The 19,707-nt window shown below is 46.5% G+C and overlaps 1 protein-coding gene across 13 annotated transcripts in view; it reads right to left on the reverse strand.

Moving 5' to 3' along the window:
• LOC142372105 (RNA binding protein fox-1 homolog 3-like) overlaps positions 1–19,707 on the reverse strand; it is a 616,940-nt gene that overhangs the window by 82,656 nt on the left and 514,577 nt on the right. Inside the window, exon 1 of one of the 13 annotated variants that reach the window (XM_075454904.1) lies at positions 16,359–16,701. The exons of 11 other annotated variants lie outside the window; for them this stretch is intronic. In XM_075454904.1, coding sequence (XP_075311019.1) covers positions 16,359–16,484 — 126 coding nt within the window. In that variant the 5' untranslated portion in view covers positions 16,485–16,701. Of the gene's footprint in view, positions 1–16,358; positions 16,702–19,707 lie in introns of those variants that run through there. One more of the 13 variants, XM_075454907.1, reaches the window with a different exon arrangement.

Consider the following 19,707-nt stretch of genomic DNA (forward strand, 5'->3'; position numbering starts at 1 on the left):
CAGATCTACGGTCTCTGCACACTCTAGCCTGGAATAGCCTGGAGAAAACACCCAAGGACCTCCTTTCGTCAACAAAAAGCCACAGTAGCACAAACGCAAACATTAGCATATATTGAAATATGGACCGGCTGCCAAAGACGGGGGCGACAAGGATGAATCCTGCATGTCTGACAACTTGACAAGTCCTCACGCCCGGGAGCAGCCGGGAGCGGCGCATCCTCGGCGAGCTGCTCGGGTCAAAGCCGACATCGCCGCTACATGTTGGAGCCATCACACACGGAGGCTTGTTGCCTGCCATCCCTGCTGATTTTTTGGCTTTCCGCTCATCGGCTGTTGAATGGTGGAAGTTTTAATTGTATGCTGACCTTGGTGAAATAAATGGACATCATTTATCAATTAGGAGAGCGATGGGGTGATGTGAGGAGACGGTGTCTGCTGACAGAATATTTTTCATCTCATCTTTGGCTCAGTCAGCTCTGCACCTCTTTTTAAAAAAAAGAAGAAAAAAAAAAGGCTCGAAACAGTTTTCAGCTCGAAGTAATGATTTTTTTTTTGCTTTTTTATCACCATTACATGTTTTGTTGCTCATAAAATCCTTCCCCTCGGTACAATCCTTAGCTGTTTACCAAGTATGATTCAAAAGGAGGAAAAATAAAGAAAGAAATGTAAGAATTGAGAGGGAGCTGGTATGACCAGCCTAATCTGTGCGTGGGCGCCTCAGTGTGCCTGCACACTGTGGCTTTTCATGACATGAACATCAAATCCCCAGAGAATACAGCTGCCATGATGAGATGTGTTTTTATGGGGATTTAGGCTCTGGAAGAGAGATTTGAGTATTACCTATTGTCAAAAATGTGCAATGTTAGGAGAGCTGCGGCGACATTAAACCGGCCTGTTAATGTTTTACACAGTGTTGTTGATGCTCCTGCAGACCCGTAAAGTCTCCACAATAACTTTTGATGTTGAGTGGTACGGGACACTTATTGTAAGGTGGCAAGTGGGAGGTGCAGAAAGGAAATAATTCTGCTCTTCGCAGGGGTTTAAAGGCGCCGCCCCCACCAGCCGTTTCTCACTGCATGCGGGGGGGGGGGGGGGGGGGGGGGCATCATTTTTCATCCCTCACAAAAGGCTCAACGAGCACCGTCTTTAACCAGCTTACCCTTTAGTTCCTCAGACATCTAGATGCTGGCGGCGTTCGTTCCAGCCAGGCCGGTTTTCTAACCTCTCTGGAAAAAAATCTAAATCTTAACAAGTATATTTGTCTCATTGAGCATCTCATTACACTTAATATAAGACACAACTGCCTGACAAGTACCATTTCAGCCAGATATAGGGACTTGTTTTAATACACTGGAAAAAATGCCCTTCCAAAAATAAGTAAAAAAAACAACAAATAAAAGACGTTTTTGCTTGAAATAAGCAAAAAAATCTGCCAATGGAACTAGTGAAAATCGGCTTGTGAAGATTTCTTGAAATAAGATGTGATATTTAGGACTTTTGAGATAAAAGTGATTTTGAAATTAGCTTAAAAACCTCTTCAAATGTCAAAAAAAGCTTGTTTCATATGAAATCTGACTTTTTTGAAAGACTTTTTCATTTAACAAGATATTCCAGATGTATTGTATTAAAACAAGTCCCTATATCTGGCTGAAATGATACTTGTTAGGCAGTTGTGTCTTATATTAAGTGTAATGAGATATTTTGACTAGAAATGAGACAAATATACTTGGTAAGACTTTGATTTTTTGTGTACAATACATCTGGAATATCTTGTTAAGTGAAAAAGTCTTGAAAACAAATTGTTTTGAGTCATATTTTATATAAAACAAGCTTTTTTTTATCATATTTCACATGAAACAAGCTTTTTTTTTACATTTGAAGAGGTTTTTAAGCTAATTTCAAGATCACTTTTATCTCAAAAGTCCTAAATATCACATCTTATTTCAAGAATTCTTGACAAGCCGATTTTCACTAGTTCCATTGGCAGATTTTTTTGCTTATTTCAAGCAGAAACGTCTCGTATTTGTTGTTCTTCTTACTTATTTTTGGAGGGGCATTTTTTCCGTGCTGGAGCGCAGGTCCGGCGGCGCACCCGGATAGATGTGTGACCACGAGCCAGAGAGGCCCGGCGCCGACCTTTTGAATGGTGGGCTGCCATTCTCCTACACCGGGCCCCAGATTGACTTTGCCCTCAGCCAGATGAGAGAGCCCGCTCATGTGTGAACAGCCCCGACTGCCTGCACGGGCTCGCCAGATCCAAATGCCCCCCAGGTCTGAGGGAGCATTTTACAGCCTGTTTAACAGTAACTTCAAAAAATCCCTCTGTCCCATTTCTTTCCACAAAGAGATTTCTCAGACGTCAGGCTTTGGTTGCTGATTGCCTCTGAACGTGGCGTTGATTAAAAAGTCAGCAATGTTCAGGCTTTCTTGTTTTCTCTTTCTTGTGGATCCTGGGAGTACAAACAGCTCGATAGGCTGCGTGTGAAAGTCTTCGGGCCTTGTGTCTGACGAGGACCCGTGGTGAGAGAGGAAGGGCCCTTGCCTGCCTGCCCGGCTTTTGGAATCCAATAAAGTGCTTTATTCCAGGGCTGGGGCCGACGTGAGGCTAATCTTTGATCTGAACTGGAAGCTGAGGGCTCCGGAGTGGGCCACGCCGCCCGATTATTTATGGGAACTTCAAAGGTTCCGCTGATCACACTTGTGTCTCTTATCTAGCGAGCGAGAAACAGCCACAACAACAAAAAGTGACTTTGTGAGGAGAGTTGGAAATTCGGAGCACGGAGAGAAAGGTGGGGATAAAGGCGTGGGGGGGGGGGTTCTGTGGGGAGATGTGCAGATTAGAGCGATCAGACCCGTGTATATATGGGCCATCTTCCTGGGAACAGGATAAGAGTTGCTCCTCCTTCCCGTTCTGTTCTCATAGAGGAGAGGAAACGCCACCAGTGTCAGGGAACCCTCCCTCCCCCAGCTCTCCCCCCCCCCAGCTCTCTCCCTCCTCCCACCACCTCCACATCACATCAGAAATGTGACTGGCCTCAAACTGCTGACTTGCTCACAGTCCATTGAGTTTCCTCTCCTTATCAAATTACAGCCACCTCAATAACCCACTCGCTGCAGCACGCCGGAAGAAATGAGGTTTTCTCCACCGCCCGCCCCTGGCACTGCACCCTTTCCCTGGCTGCCTCCCTCTCTCACATTTTGCTTTCAAAAAAAAAAAAAAACAGCAGCAGACAGGGTGGAGAAGGGGGAAGTAAAAAATGTGAATGTTTTCTTTCTGATCTTCGCCACGATGCGTGCGAGGGCTCGATGCGATGCGTGCGAGGGCCAGTGTCCAGATGGCAGCTGCCTTCTGGGAGTGCATTTTTTACTTCCACTCCAACAACCAAGAACCTATTTACCTCCGAGCGTCCGCTATCTTTGGTCAATTCTTCTTCTTTCTTTTTTTTTGAGCCTCCGGTGGTGAAAAACACACAGTGGCGCCGGCGCGTCTTCAAAGAGAGAACTACCAGCGCGTCTCAGTGGAGAAAATGACACGAGTCTCATCACCTGCTATTCACCTGCGAGGAGAGAGCTTTCCAGAGCCGGCGAAATGGACCGAGCAAGGTCATCCGTCTCATTTTGTGAGCGAAACTGGCGTTATTACAAAGTCAGAATGAAAAGCCTCATCCTCAGGTCAGCCGCCTGACAGGTGATGGATGTCATTTAACCTTCCCAACAGCTGGTTACGGGTTTAGACACCAAAGTAAATAAGGCTGAGGGAGGAGAGCCGAAAAACACCTCCATTTTGCTGCTGCTATGACATAGTTGCCTTCAAAAAAGTAATTGATTTATTTTCAACATCAGCAGCATTGATGTGTTTTTTTTGAGGTCGTAATTGCTGCCGCATTAATGCATGCAAATGAGAGTTGGGGAGAAATTTACGGGAACTTGTGCACCAACCCCCCCCCCTCCCCAACACACACACACACATTATTTCTCCAATGTGAATTAACATCAATATTTATCTTAGTTCTATTATCCAATTCTTACCTCATTCACATGCTAATTGCTACAATTACCATTAAATAAGGGCCCCAGTTCAGAGGAAATAACCTGCTGCTGAGCACTTGAATCACTGACTCGTCACCTGTGCGCACACACACACACGTGCACACACACACACACCTACGCAGACAGCTAAAGCAAAGCAGAAACAGAAGGAGTGTCTAACCCTCCAAACACCTTTACATATTTTTGGAGGCCTCTCCTGTCACCGGCATCACGGCCGCTTCTCCGAGACAAAGCGACAGCCAAAATAACCGATTTGAAGAGCGGACCAAATTGAGAGGGAGCGCTCATGTATAATGATGGGATGGAGCCCGGGGAGGGTTAACATGAAAGCCCAGCAGAGTGCCAGCCCCAGTTACCTGCAGAGCCGCGGCCGACGTGCTCTGCCTTCACCCGTTTTATTGGAGGCGACGCCGGCGTGTCACTGACAGCCAATGTCCAAGTTGAGTGCGAGTAGATTAGATTAACTCCCCTGTGAAAGAGCCTTGTCTGCTTCCATTGTGCATCCTGTCTAGTTAAAACCACGCAGGTACGCCGTGGCAATAAGCAGGTGCGCTGACATCAGAGTCGTGTTGGGAATACTGCCGCTGATTGGAAACTCTGCGGAGAATTCCACAAACACAAACACGCCGCTCACGTACGGCCTCCAACCCCCCCCGAGTGACCGCTTTACATGGAGATCAAGGCAAGGCGAGTTTATCTGTGCAGCACGATCCAACAACAAGGGGATTCAAAGTGCATTACAACAGTAGAAATAAAAAGCAGGATTTAAGTTTTAAACAAAAAAGAAAGCGATAAGAACAATAGTTAAAATGTGATTAAGTTTTGAAACTCAAGCTTCAGTTTTGGAGCTTTATTCAAATGCAGCTGAAAATAGGTGTGTCTTCAGCCTGGACTTAAACAAAAATAAGTAAGAAAAACAACAAATAAAAGACGTTTTTTATTGAAATAAGCAAATAAATCTGCCAATGGAACTAGTGAAAATCGGCTTGTCAAGATTTCTTGAAATAAGATGTGATATTTGGGACTTTTGAGTTAAAAGTGATCTTGAAATTAGCTTAAAAACCTCTTCAAATGAAGAAAAAAGCTTGTTTCATATGAAATCCGACTCAAAACAATTTGTTTTCAAGACTTTTTCATTTAACAAGATATTCCAGATGTATTGTCTTCCAACAAGTCCCTATATCTGGCTGAAATAGTACTTGTTAGGCAGTCGTGTCTTATATTAAGCGTAATGAGATATTTTGACTAGAAATGAGACAAATATACTTGGTAAGACTTTGATTTTTTCCAGTGAATACACTGAGTGTTTCAGCTGATCAGCGAGGTCCCTGAAGGTGCGTCTCGCCCTGCAAACACAACATGGCGGAAGGAGACGCGGGAGCTTTTAAGACCAAAATAAAGGCCACAGAAACCTAAACTGGGCAGAGGCCGGCGCTAACCGAGTTGTAAACTTTTGTCGCCCGAGGGGCTGCAGTCATATTCTGCTCATCGGATCAGCCTGTGAGTTAGAGGAGGGGACTCGGGCCCCCCCGTCGGGAGAAACTAAATAACAACAAGAAGAAGCAGCATGGAGCCCGAGAGTGGCTGCAGACACAGAATCACATTCTGATGCCACTTTTTACTGCGTGCACGGCAAACAAAAAAAGAACCTGAAAGCATGATTCGATGATATTTTGTTTCTCCATTATTAAACTGTGCATAAAAATCAGCTCCTGGCTTTATTTATCGTCTCTCTCTCTGCGTCTGAAAGCGTGAATCTGGAGGTTCACCGAAGGTGCTGTTGTGGTGGAAGAGTTAAAAGTCCAACTCAATGAAAGAAAAACAAACAACACATTATTTATTCAGTGCTAATGAATCATGCCTTCTAACAACCGGAGAATAATCGCTCAAATCCAGCAGAGGGTGGCCCATTGTGAGGGCGCCGCTTACGACTCAAACTCTGAGTCATTCCTATGAACAATTCCAAGATTCGATGCTTAAAACGCTGCATCAGAAACGAGTGGACCTTCTTCTGTGAGCCGCCGTGTGCCAGCTGAGGAGAGGCTTCACACTTCGTTGCTCATTTCATGTATTACGCCCCAAAAAATTCACAAATTGTGTTTTCAGGGGAACTTATGTCTTCTTACGAGGGGCCAAACCTCCGCCGGTGCACGCTGGGCATCGAGGTGAAAGGCTGCATGTTTAAACACGGGAGAACGACGCATTTCGGTGTTTTCTGCTCACAGCCAAGTGAAAGAAGTTGATAAAACAATTGAATAGTAAAGAAAGTATCTGTTTTCAGGGGGAAAACACTGAAAACTTTCAGAGAAAACTGAAAAATAAAGTGACCTCGCCAGCTGATCAGGGCCAGAAAACGGGATAAACGTCCTCCGGTTCAGGCCTCCTGCAGAAATATGCATAACAGAATGATTTCTAATCTCAGCGCCCTCGTGCCTTTTGGCCTCCCCTCGTGCACGTAGCTCACGACCAGGGGAGCTGATGACCTTTGCTGATGGCAGAATACCTCACAGTGAAGGCCCCTCAATCGTAAAGCAGTAGACACTGCATGCAAGATCTATTAGTTTGCTCTTTTATCTGTAATAATCCTGACGGCATAAATAATACCCGGGCATATTCAGAGCAAAAAATAAAAGGTGAGAAAAAAAATGATTATAATCATTCAAAGTGATGCTTTGGGAATGAGAGGAACGAATGTGAAAATAAATCCGATAAATCGACTGCACTCGCGGGGCTGAAGTGAATGGAGGCTGTGGAGTGGATGGATACCGTGCAGCACTGTCTGTCTTACGCACACAAACCTCCCTCGTAAATTATCTTGAGCAATGTAGAATTTATGAGGCAGAGATATCTCACTGCCGGCCTATCATTTCCACGGCTCTGTCACCGTAATTCTCCCCCGAACTGCCCAAACCCATAGATAAAAATCGGCCACTGCAGCTACAGATGAAAAAGTGCAAAGAGGCGAAAACGGACAATGAGTCCGGAGGAGGAGGAGGAGGAGGAGGAGGAGGCTGCGGTCTTTTTCTGACTCAAAGAGGGCAGCAAAATATGCAACAAAAAAAATAAAAAAAACGGGAGTACAGGAGAGGACAAGTGTGACAATTAGAATTTGCTCTGTTTACGTGGCGTGAAATCAAGTGTCGGGGGAATCTGGTGAATTGGAAGATGAGTCTTACATCTTTACCTCTCAGCCCGACAATGGCTCCCACCTTTTGAGATGTGTGTTTGTGTTTCCGAGTGTGTGTGTGTGTGGAGAGATTTGGGGGAGCTTTTAGAGCGCTATCATAGAGTAGGTGGAGGACGGTGGAGTGTATCAGAGAGGGCAGTCCGCACATGCTGTCCTGTGAGATTGGATTCTCACCCATGAAATGTAAGCACACAGAAAAACGCTCTGCAGCAACAACCTCCAATTTACACAGCAATTTTCCACTCGCTCACGACAGAACCAAATCGCATTTGTCTCCCTGCCGTTGATACCGCGCCGCTGCCCCAGAATTTCATTCATATCCAGTTAATTAGCACTTTGTTGCCCGGGCCCCAGAAAAAGAGCAATCATTGGGACAAAAATGTGCAGAGTAATTTATTACAGTTTATTACAGTTCATTGAGGAAGCCGGAATGTGTTGGATATTAGAGTGATTACTCGTGTTTGCGCTGATAGCAGAAGAAGAAGAAGAAGAAGCATAAAAAAAAAAAGTTATTTACCAAAAACAGCTGGACGGATAAATTAGGCCCTTTCTCTACATGACAGTATCTCCCCCGACTGCGCTGTTTCAACATTTCTGGGTGAAAAGCGACGTCTCTCAAGCTTTACTCCCTCCTTTGAAAACGTTAATTGCTATTCATTACTCGCTATTGCTGAATGATAACAATGTTGGGAGTTACAATTCTGAGTCATTAAATTAGAAGGGAAGGGGATGAATAGGAGGGGTGGGCAACGGAAAATCCTCATCCCTGTTGAGCCTCCACTGCGTGTAACGGTTTAGAGGGCTGCCTCGTCCAAAGTGGAGCTAAGATTAGCTTCTTTTTAAGCTATCTGTTAGCGCTATCAGATGCTGGTGATAGCGGTGGAAACTGAGCAGAAGCTTTTCTTACATTTATATTCGTAGGTTGTCAAACAGCAAGAGAAATGTCTTTCTAAATGCTAAATGCATTATCTGCTCTTCTCTATTTAGTTATAAATACAGAACTGTGCAAAAGTTATCCTTCAATTCTTCATATTATTCTTACACGCAGCTGGAAAGTGGTCCTGATCAATAGTTCTCCAGCTTTCTGAAGGTCTTTCAAAGTTTTCTTTGGCTGCTTTTTCACATTTCCAGTCCAGTCCTTGTACCATTTTCAGAGAAATGTGTTTTTTTTTATCTGACCTGTGAATCGTTTAAGAATATAAAAAGGCGTCTAACCAAGGGATGAACCAGTGTTGTGTCCACACAGAACAGACAACTTAGCAAAGAAGCCATTTTAAACTGGATCTTTAGGCACTTTGTCACAAGGACACATCATTTGTTCCCATTTCTTTAGTTGCATCTATGAAAAACAGCAAAGATAACACAGTTTTACTGTCAGCTGTGGTTATAGCTCAATATGTTGGGTTAAATTTGAGGAAACTGGACAAGTGGAGGACAGAAGAAGAAGTCTCAGGCCTAAAGAACTATCTACAGCAGATGAACAGCATCTGAAAGTGATGTCCTTAAGAAAGAGGGAAAGCTCATCTGAGAGGGTTCAGGCTGTGCTGGAGGAGAAAAGAGCTCAGAGCAGATATTCAGAGTTTCTATTTATTTATCTATTTGCAAATTTTAAGGAAAACACTGCCCCTATAAAAAGGAATGGGGGGGGGGGGTCCTCAATAACTCTGCTCTGAGCTGTACGTCAGCACTTTATGTGCTGTAATGACAGATATATCACGTGAGAGTTACTCGCAGCCGTATTTGCTGGTTTTAAGCATCAATAAACCAGGAAAAAATTGTCCTTAAATTTTAAGGTGGTATTTTTGCAATACAGTGATGAAAATTGCCAAAATATTTGGGTTTGGGGAAAATCTACATGGAGTGTGTTCATGAGGATGTACAGAACCCACGTGCACGCCTCAGACCACGTGCACGTGTGTGAGGAGGGTTTTAACTTTAAACAAAACAGATCTGCTCTTCGTATTATCATCATTTCCTCCTTTACTTTCCACAGTAAATAACCCAGCGTGCACTAAATGTTTTAAAGCTTTCACGTTTTATTTCATTGCTCTAATTTTTTGGGGAGATTTCAACATTGTTGTTGGGCTGCTGCGATGCGTTGCTGTCTGGACATTTCTGTTTCACCTCCTGGAGCCGATCGCCTCGGTTACGTTCTGCTGTGACCAAATCAAACGCATTTCCTTGCCTTTTCTTTGTCTAATAAATTGCTTTTTGGTTTATTTCAAATGTTTAAGTACCTAAAAATGTCCTTTTTAAGGCATATACATGAGAAGATGCTACATAAACTGAGAAGAATGTTCCTTTTAGCTTTAATTTGGCCCCGCCTCCATCACCAGGCCAACCCTCCCTCAAACAAGCACATTGCTTCATCTGCTGGCCACTAAAAGAAAAAGGAAAACGTGCACACACACACACACAATCGGACTGAAAGGTGGATGCACGAGCCTGTGGAGGCTATAATGTGTAATTTGTAAGTTCCATTTGTTTTTAACACACACCAAAGCAGTGGTCCTGTGGGACCTAATAAAACCTCATAAGCACACGGCGAGGAAGCCCGAGGCGCTGCTCTTTCCCACAGATCTCACCTTGATAGATGATTTTAGAAAAACACAGAGGCGTGCTCCACTAACAAACTGCTGCGAGAGGAAGCAGTGATATTTAGACGGAGGGAAAATGAGGAGGAGGAGGAGGGCAGGCCTCTGATTTGAGCTAAATTACATGAGCTCCTCTCCTTTCTCAGCCATTACACAACGAGAGGCAGAGCAATCAGAGGGATACCTGTTCGCTTTGCCCGTGAGGACAAAGAGAAAACAAAGTCTGGCTTTTTTTAACCTCCCATTGTTCATGCAACACGGAGCTGAGATTAACTACATTTTTTATGTTGAAGTCCATCCCAGAGTGGTTTGTTTCACAGTTTTAGAGGAAATCGCAGCCGTTACTTTATAACCCCCCCCCCCAAACTCTGCAGGTCCAACGGATCAGAGCAACAATAACAATAACGAAAGGGCTCATTTCATTTGGAGAAACAGAAAAGAATTAAGCAGCAGCTTGGGTGGAGGTGGCCTCCTCCTCAGCTCAGAACACCTGGAGACTTTTTTTCAAGGAGAATTTGAAATCAATTTCAAGCCCCATTTCATTTTATATACCCGCACGTGCTGACCCACAACGGCAAAGTTCAAATATCGATCCTCTCCGGCGGGTGACCCGGGGTGCCTCTTAGTAGTCAAACGCACTTGTTCAGCTGCATCTCTTAAAAAAAAAAAAAAAAAAGCTCAGAAACTTCTCAGGAAAAAGGCTCGGTGGTGCCTGGGCCACGAGCACGCCGCTCTGACGGAGACAGATAATGACCTTTTGAAAAACAAAACTTCAGTGTTGGCCTGCAGATCTATTTGTCAGCAGCAGCAGAAAGCAGCAGAAAGCAGCAGAAAGCAGCAGCATGCCTCCTGGCCACGCAGGAGCACAACTGTAATAATGCTTTGCTGTTCACCACTGCCATTAAGCTGCTGGTGATAAAAAGGTGCAGTGCCTTTAATGGCCGGCCACGGCTTTTTTTCTGCCCCGACTTGTACGGCCACTCTGTTAACTCAGCACACAGGGTAATACGTCTCATTTGAGAGGATCCCGCCGCGAGGGGAAAGCTTGAAGGACAGTACGAGAGTGACACTACATTATAAACATAATAATCACAGCTGGCTAAGATACCGCAGTAAAGAAATAATTGGACTCAAGCTGGTCGAGCTGCTTAAGCATTTTAGCGCGCCATTTGTAGAAAAAGGGGAAAAAAACCTCGGGTCAGATTAGATTCTCTCGGCCATCCTTCCTCTCCTGCAGCTTCCAGACGAGGACGCGTCCGTCCTGTTGGTTCTGGGCTGCAGGAAGCTGAGATCTCCTGAGCAAGCGGACACGCCTGAGCAGTGTTGAACAGCCGGGGTGGGAGATAAGGTCAGGACGGACAGCAGCGACTGTCGACTACCCTCTGCGACCCGCAGCCTCGCTCTGAACCTTTGAACTTTTGAGGAGCGAGCGAATGAGACAGCGCCGCTCCAGAGTTGGCAACTTTAGAATTCCTAGCACCAAGAAAATTAGCATGTAAACATCTCCTGCGGTGTCATATTTCCTCCTCTCTGTGCGGCGTGCAACAGTTAATGTTCAACACTGATGTTAATTAAAAGCTTCATTAGATATTTGCCACCCTCCTCCTCCTCAGAAAAAAAAAAAAAAGCCTGGTAATTATTGCAAGGTGAGGCCATCTGCAGCTTTGTTTTCCAGAAGTGGAGTATATTAGCATGAGCAGCACTGTGCATGCTAATAGAAAACGGACAGCAGCTCTCCAAGCTAGCGCTCACCATTAATGACTGGGGGATATTTAGCATTATTGGCAAAATGTAAACACGCATCTATTGATGCGCCACACAGCAGCGTGCATGCAAAACCCTGCGAGCGTCCGCCCACGGATGCTAAGAATTCCTAACAGGTAGACGCACGAATATAGGTGGGTCAGCGTAAATATGTGCATTAAGAAGACGGGGGGAACGCACCCCGCCCCTCCGAGTGGAAAAAAAAGCTTTGTTGGTGGCTAAACCTATTGCACCGTTTGTGCCATTCCTCTATACAGCCAACAAATTTAATTTTGTTCCATTTACAAAGGTCTAGTGGAGTAAGACGGTGGGTAGCCTTAAGAAAAACGTGTGTGTGTGTGTGTGTGTGTGTGTGTGCGCACGCACACGTGCACGCTGAAATCTGCCTGACTGTGAAGGCTCCTTGAAGAACAAGGCGGCAGCCGCTCACACACCAAATGAAATTTCAAAATAAACGACTGAGCTGTGATTTACAATTTTCCTCCGGGGCAGAGAAAAGTGAGAAAACATTTCAATCAGTCCCTCCGCCTTTGTTATGCTGCTATGAATCAGCTGTTTAAGGGACAAAACAGCTGAACAGCGGGTGAGAGAAAGACTGAATGATTTCACACCAAAACATAGAACATATTGAGAGGTATATTCTGGAGCCCATGAAATTGGGTTTAAAGTTTTTTTGATTTGTGCCTGATTGAATCTGAGTGAATTGTGCTTGACTAAACTGACTGAAAAACAACAAAAGCTGGCGTTTGCCTTGTGATATAATGGAAATACTTTAAAAAAAACGCAGCTTTTATCTTGCACCAGCACAACAAAAAGAAATAGCTTGTGAAGGCGGATGAGACAAACACCTAATCATAAGATCGGGCTTTGACTCGCAACAGGCTGAAGTCAAAGTGTTTTTCTTGCTGTTGAACATGTTTGTTCATTTCGCTTCACTTCAGACCCATTGGCTGCCTCCACACATACACTCTGGATGTTTAACTTAGTGCGATCGGGGACTATTTTCATTACTTTTTTATAATCGGGGGAGTATTTCCAGCGTGTCAGATCCACTCAAAGCAACCCGTGTTTATGGTAATGAAAGAACACGTCCACCACTGATTTAAAAGGACTTCTTACTAGGAGCTCTGTGGCTTGGAATTAATTTACTTGGTGGGTTTTTTGGTGCACAAAATGTAGAATATCGCCAGATTTAACCCGTCAGAGTCCAGTGAAAACATAGAACCAGAACTATTGATCAGGGTGACGAGCCCATGGGCCTAAAGAGAGGGGCCAGAAAGCATCTCCATTTACAGCCGTCGATAGAGCAGCTCGGCCCACAATAATTGTCCCCCAGGAAGGAGCCATCTCTGCAGGGTTGGCATTAGTCCGCCAACCTGAATCCTTCGATATCTAAAGTCCCCGTGAATGGCGGCGCTTTGGGAGGCAGGATCAAGGCTCGAACCGCGGGGGGAAGTGTGTCACAAGTATTCCCAGTTCTCTCCTCTCTGCAATCCCTCGCCTTTAACCGGATCTATCAGTGTGTGTGCGCGTGTGAAGAGAGGCAGCCGGTACCAGAGCAGCCGTGGAAAAGAGATCAGGAGGAGGAGGAGGAGGCTGCTGAAACCAGAGAGGCAGGGCGACTCCTCGCAGGATCCACCAACATGAAAGGATCGCCCCCTTCTCGGTGACCTAACCACTTAGAACGACACTGAAATCGTGTACAGTTGGAGAAGGAGCAGCAGGGGTGGTGTGGGGGGGGTGGGATTCAAACCAGCCTGACCAAAAAGCCACAAAAAGAAATCAATTGATGCAACAATAACAATAGACATCAGCAGAGTGGAACGCCATGATAGAAAATCCAATTACAAATCAAAGGAAGGCAATTTTAGAAAAACGGGAGATCTGGAGATAAATCTGAGGCAAAGACAGAGAGAGATGTGGCATGGAGACAAAAAACAACCGCTGCTTTCTCCTCTTTAGACATAAGTAACACCATGCTTCCCACCCAACAGCCCCGTCTTAGATAATAGAGTTACATTTACGAGCGTTGCCATATGCCCACCCAGTGCCTGGTAAATAGAAAATCCATGAGATGCCATGTTTTTATGACTCTGAAGACAGCCACTAACTACCCTGAGCAAACCCGAGTTACCCCGTCAGCTTGGGCTCGCGCCATAAATAAATTCATGCTTTAATGCAGGCCTACAGCAGTGAGCATTGCATCCCATAAAAGTCCCGCCGCACTGTAATTCATAACTCCCTCAATATCCAGCGTCATAACTCACAAAATGAGCCACTACAATACAAATTGAGGGTAGAAGAAAAGTGACATCATCCTGCGGAAGGATGGAGCCGGCACTCCATGTGGTGGAGAAACTCTCCCCCCGTCGAGCAGAGCAACGGCCCTTCGGCGGCGGCGTGATACCCACACTTCTCTGCAATCAGAAGCCCACAGTTCTCCCTCCACACCGCGGGGAGCCTCTCCTCGTGTTAATGAAAACAAACATTTAGCCGGGATTCATGCGCGCCGCAGCCGACTACAAAGAGCATCAAAGCAAAAGTGCCCGGGAACACACACACCCCAACACCGCTGCTCACAAATAAAGCAAAGGTATGCTTTGCTAATCTTTATGTAATAAACTCCTGTGTCACCGCGATATCAAGCGGGCGCCATGTTCGCACATAATAAGCAAAGCTGTTCAGAGCCCAACTTAATACAGAGTCTTACTTGAAATGCAAACAAACTGTGAGGCAGAGGCTATCACCTCAATCTATTCCCCTTCTGTTCACTGGCTGTCATCTCACATGAGCCGATGCTGCAGTCCTGCACTGTGGCGAGGGGGGGGGGGGGGGGCGGGGAACACGGAGGATGGGTGAAGTGTGTGTGTGTGTGTGGGGGGGGGGGACGCCGGCCACAGTGTGATTCAGAGGGGTTGTTTCCCCTCGCAGCGCTGCAGGGCGAGGATTTACCGGAAAGAAGAAAAAAGATGGAACAAAAGCTGCTGAGACATTAAAGGGGTCTGAAACAGAAAGGGATGTTTCATGAAAATAGCACACAGGAAGTTTCAATTTCAGCTGTCTTGGACTTTTAAAGGACTGTGGATGTAAACACACACACAGCCAGGCGCACACACACACACACACACACACACACACACAGCGACTCCAGAGGCTCGCTGCTCATCCTCAGGATTTGAGTGTAACAGGGATGTAGTGGAAGGTAAACCCACTCAGTTTACTGGTATTTTCACAGGTGGAAACAGGAGCTCAGGAGGCTTTTAACATCTAAAAAGATGGTGATATTACGTCTGCATTTTAAAAGGCCGTTAAAAACAGAAACGACACGTTTTCAGCGGGTTTCTGGAGATGGCTTTGGCTCGCCTACAGTTGGTGGCACCTGGTCGTCCAAATGCCCCCCGTCCCCGCCAGCCCGGTGGGGTGTGCCCGATCTGGACAGATGGGTGGGAGGGGGTGGAGGCCATTACCATGATGTTGAGGGAGCAGAGAGAGGAGGGTGGGGGGGTTCAAAATGAGGAGTGCAGGAGTTCCATCGTTAGCAGCCTCGCCATCATTTCCCCCCCTCAATCACCGCGGTAACACACTGTTTACTGCAACACATGCGGCCGGCAGTAAAAACTAAATTGGACGCTCGACCCCCATCCAGCCGCCCACCCATCATCCCACCGCTAACAGCGCCGCCGCCGCCTCGCTGAATTAAAACATGTGAATAATTCAGCAGACAGACGGGCAACACGGGCTCTGAGGAGTCACCTTGTTGTTGATTTTTTCACCTGCCTTTAGAAAATTGCAGCCTTTGGGTTTCACAAAACGAGGGGATCAGTGACAGAATCAATTTCCAAAGGAGGGACAAAAAAATAAGAAGAAGGGGGAAAATCAATGTTAATTTGCAGAGCTAGATATAATTATTCAAAGTGCTTTTCATTTAGTGGGGGATCGCCTTAATTCTGAAAAGAAGTTGCAGCCTCATTTCACCAGACTGTGTAATTTAAGCTAAAAGAGTTCACCTGCTAAAGTCTGAAGTTAACAATCCTAAAAAAAAGTGAAACATTTAGATTTTTGTCACAGAAACAAACCAGGAAATAAAAATAAGGTGTAGAATAATTCAAATGCCAGCAGGCCTCTCAGGTCCAACTTTTAAAAATTCAGGGGCTTAAATTAAATGTCATGTTTAAAAAACAAAAAAAAAAACACAAACATGAATGAAATGCAGATGTTGGGGTTAAGACGAGGTAACGCACTCAGGATTCGGTCACCACACACGCGTGTTTGCTTTTAAACGAGAGGAAAAAGTTGGGCAGCCATTTGCATAAAAAGTGCAGACGAAAGGAGCGTATTTCTTTTTCTTCTCTTTTCTTTTTTTTTAAGAAAATGTGGCGTGAAAGCAACAACTGCACAAACTGGCTGAATGTGAGCAGCAGAGAAGTGACAGACGCCGACAGAGAAAACATTTCCCAGCACAATGAGTCATGAACACAAACACTGCGCGAGCCCACGTCACAGTAACCGGCTGCTTTCATTTCAGCGGGGAACATTAGAGCAGGACGGTCCGGAGAACGGAGCCAAACGGCCCCTCCGGACCCCCCGATGCAAGGCAGGGTGAGGGGGTCAGGGGTTAGGCGGGAGGGGGGGGGTGTAAAGCACTCCTGGTAACACAACACAAAGCCAGCGCGATGCTATCACGTGCCGCTGAGGAGCGCACGGAGAAATGAGAGGATGGGGGGGGGGTGGTGGTGGACGCAGCCAGCTTCATTCAGTCTTACCTCGGGCAGGTAGAGGAAGGCAGGGGGACACTGGAGCGAGTGAGGCAGCATCCCGGAGCCGGAGAGCAGCAGGCAGCCGGAGTTGGCCATGGAGCTCAGCGTGGGGTGACGGGACGCTTTGCGCATTGAGCAGGAGATCCTCTCGCTCTTCGGTCTTCCTTCCTCTGAACCGCGATCCCGCTCGCTCGCTCGCTTTCTCTCTCTGCCTCTCGGATCACTTCCTTTCCTCTCGCCTTTTTAGAAAATCTTTGTGTCTCTACTGAAGATGTGGCGGCGCGCAGACAATGTGCATGTTCCACCTTTATCGCTGCTCGCTCTCTCTCTCGCTCTCTCTCTCGCTATCCCTGCCGCCACTCTGTTTACTTTGTGTGCGATAAAAGCCAACATAAGCATTCAGACACAGAAGGGGAGGTTCTGAGCAAGCCGAGGAGGAGGAGGAGGGGTTGGAGAGCCGGCGAGGGGTTGGGTAGGTTAGGGTGGGGGTATGAAAGAGGTGGCAGTAGTGGTGGTAGAGTGGAAGGAGAGGGGGGGGTGGATGGAGTCCCTGGTGGATTCATACATCAAACGGGCCGGCTGAATAGCAGAGGGGATGTGAATGACATTAGAACAGCTGATCCTGGGCATTAGCACCTCGTGGGACACCGCATGCTGCCTTTTAATTGCCCCAACCGCGCAAAACACGCACATAAAAACACGCACATAAACACGCGCCCTGTGCGTGCACACACTCAAGGACACAAACTGTACAAGCACGCATGGCACACATCTGCCAAAGCCAGAGGAAACGCAGGGAAACAGAGGCGGGCTGCTGCGAGGCCCCGGCCGCGATTCTGCGTCCACCGAGGGGCAAAAAAACGCACATCCGGCCAGGCGTGCACTGCAGCGCACGCTAAACTGCACAAGAAAGACGACTCAGAGCTTCCCCCCCCCCTTTTTTTTTTTTATAAAGAGTCTCTCTGATTAATTGCGTTTGATTCGGCTTTAAAAGGAACAGACAAAGAGAACGTAGGAGACGGGTTCGTTACGTCACCAGCGCGGTTTGGCTGCTGAGGTGCGAGCGAGCCGGGGAGGAGACGCATGAAATCAATCTTAATTCTCATCCGGGGTGGTTTCATAACCATGATGCCTCAGCAGAGACGGGAGGAACACGGGTCATCGCCGTGGTACAACAAGGTAGAGTTACTCTTGAGCTTGTAATTCTTGTTAATACAGTCAAAGTCGAGACATGTTTTATTCATCAAGGCCAAAATCACAAATTTGTCCCTGAGGGGATTAGAATCTGCACAATGTACAACTCTCTCTCTATCTTTAGATCCAGAAAGCAGCAGGAGGAATTAAAGGGATGGATGCAGAGTGAGCCGCTTGGACCATCCAGCTCCGTCCCTCTCAGGATGATTTCCATCTTTTAGGTGGCATATTTTTAGCCCGGTTCCAGGCCTCTGAATCACCGTCCACACACAGGGTTTCTTCTTCTTCTTTTTTTTTTTGTGTGTGTTCTCAGCGATTCAAATAGGTCTGGTGTTGTGTGCTCATTTATGGCTTGTTTCCCCAACACAACAAAGACAATCTGAGCTCTGTAGGCAGGATTAAGAACAGGGATGTTATCTTCCCATGCCAGAGCCAGAATAATGGCATCGCGAGCAGCGCCACAAAATAGGCGACGAGTGTGGAGGAGATTGATGCAGCCGCGCAGGCTTTGTGAGTCAACTTGAACATGCTTCTGTGCGCTGGATGTTCTTGTGAATGCTTCTGCGGGCCTGTCAGAATCATTTGTGTGGCTGGTTCTGTTACGGCTGCATGAAATTGCACCGTTGTTGTTGCAGCTTTTTGACTCACGGTGAACCCAGATTCCTCTGTTCTGTTACAGCGGGGTCCATCTGTAGGGGAGCCCACTTTCTCCAGGACACCCCCACCCACACCCACCCACCCACAGATTAAATAAGCAGGCAGCAGGGGGAGGGTCGGCCTGTAATTACACATTCATTCTACAATTTCATGATCTCCAAAGAGTGAAAACTGAATAATAAAGCATCATTAATTCAAATAAAAGCTCACCTCACCTCACCGGCAGCCATCTTGCAAGTATACATTCTGGTTGGGAATAATTGGCCTGACTGTTTGATGCAGGAGATCAGTCGTCACAGATATCTGATGCGGTTGAGGCTGAGCGGTCCGCCTGCTAAAGATGGGAATCCATCTCCCCGTCTGTCCATCTGTGTGTTTTTCTGTCTCTCGCTCATTTGCTCCCCTTTTTCCCAACTAAGTCTGTCTGTCTCGCCCAGTTAATAATTCAAATGAGCACTGCCAGATCACTCCCTTCAAAGGGAGTTGCTGGAATGTTCTCAACGGTGCCTTTTCTTTTTGTCATGTGAAATCAAAGCCCAAACTCCCCGCCGCCGCGCCGCCAATTAACCAAAAGATCAACAACGGCTGCGAACGCCTCGCAGCTGATCACCAAAAGGACTTAAAAAAAAGTGATCTTAATCATCCTCTTTGTTTTTTTTGTGTGTCACCGTCGCCCTTTTGTCTTGCTCTGCTCCTTCTTCTCGCCGTGCAATCACCACATCCCCGTGGCAGCCCCGTAATAATCAGCATAATCATTATTACCACAATCACCATCATCATCACTGTCACCGGCAACAGCCACGTCTGTCTTCTGAGCCCGTGTTGCCGGCCAGCTACAGAACAGGATTCACCCCCGAGGGAGGGCCCGTGCACTCACGTGTGCACGTTTGTGCACGTTTGTGTCGAGTCTCTGCTGGTTTGAGGCATTACAAGCTTTTAAACCTGGTCTAATCTCCACTCAAAAACCTCCACTAATACATCCGTCTCTGTGCACGGGATTCAGAAAAAAGGGGGCCGTCACGTGCACCGAGAGGCTCAGTCAGCGATAATCAGAGGCAATACAGGCGACGGCTAATGGGGCCCAAACGATTGGCGGCACATTCCAGTTCTCCACTGTTTATCGTATGACCGCTGATCAATACGGCACACTCGCACTAATCATCATAAGAGATGACTGTTTATTTCCCTGAACTCCCATCACTCCCAGCATTCGGATTCTTCAGCTACTTCACTCAAGAGTGCCAATAACTGTAAAATAACCCCTGAAAGCCAAAGTCCAGCGGAACCCGTTTAAAGGCTCTGAATACGTCGAATATAAGGTCACATTTTAAAGGCGTTATCACGAGTTAAGCTGTGACACTTTCAGATGGAGCTGCCGTCCTTCGGCCAGTTTTATTGACTTTCAGCGACCCAACAGCAGCAACGTACGCCCGTTTTATTCATTCCAACACGTACGGATACCATGAAACGTTGCTTCAAATGTCCTTCATCTTTACCGGCAATT

Source organism: Odontesthes bonariensis, chromosome 21 (genome assembly GCF_027942865.1).
Source record: "Odontesthes bonariensis isolate fOdoBon6 chromosome 21, fOdoBon6.hap1, whole genome shotgun sequence".
Lineage (NCBI taxonomy): Eukaryota > Metazoa > Chordata > Actinopteri > Atheriniformes > Atherinopsidae > Odontesthes > Odontesthes bonariensis.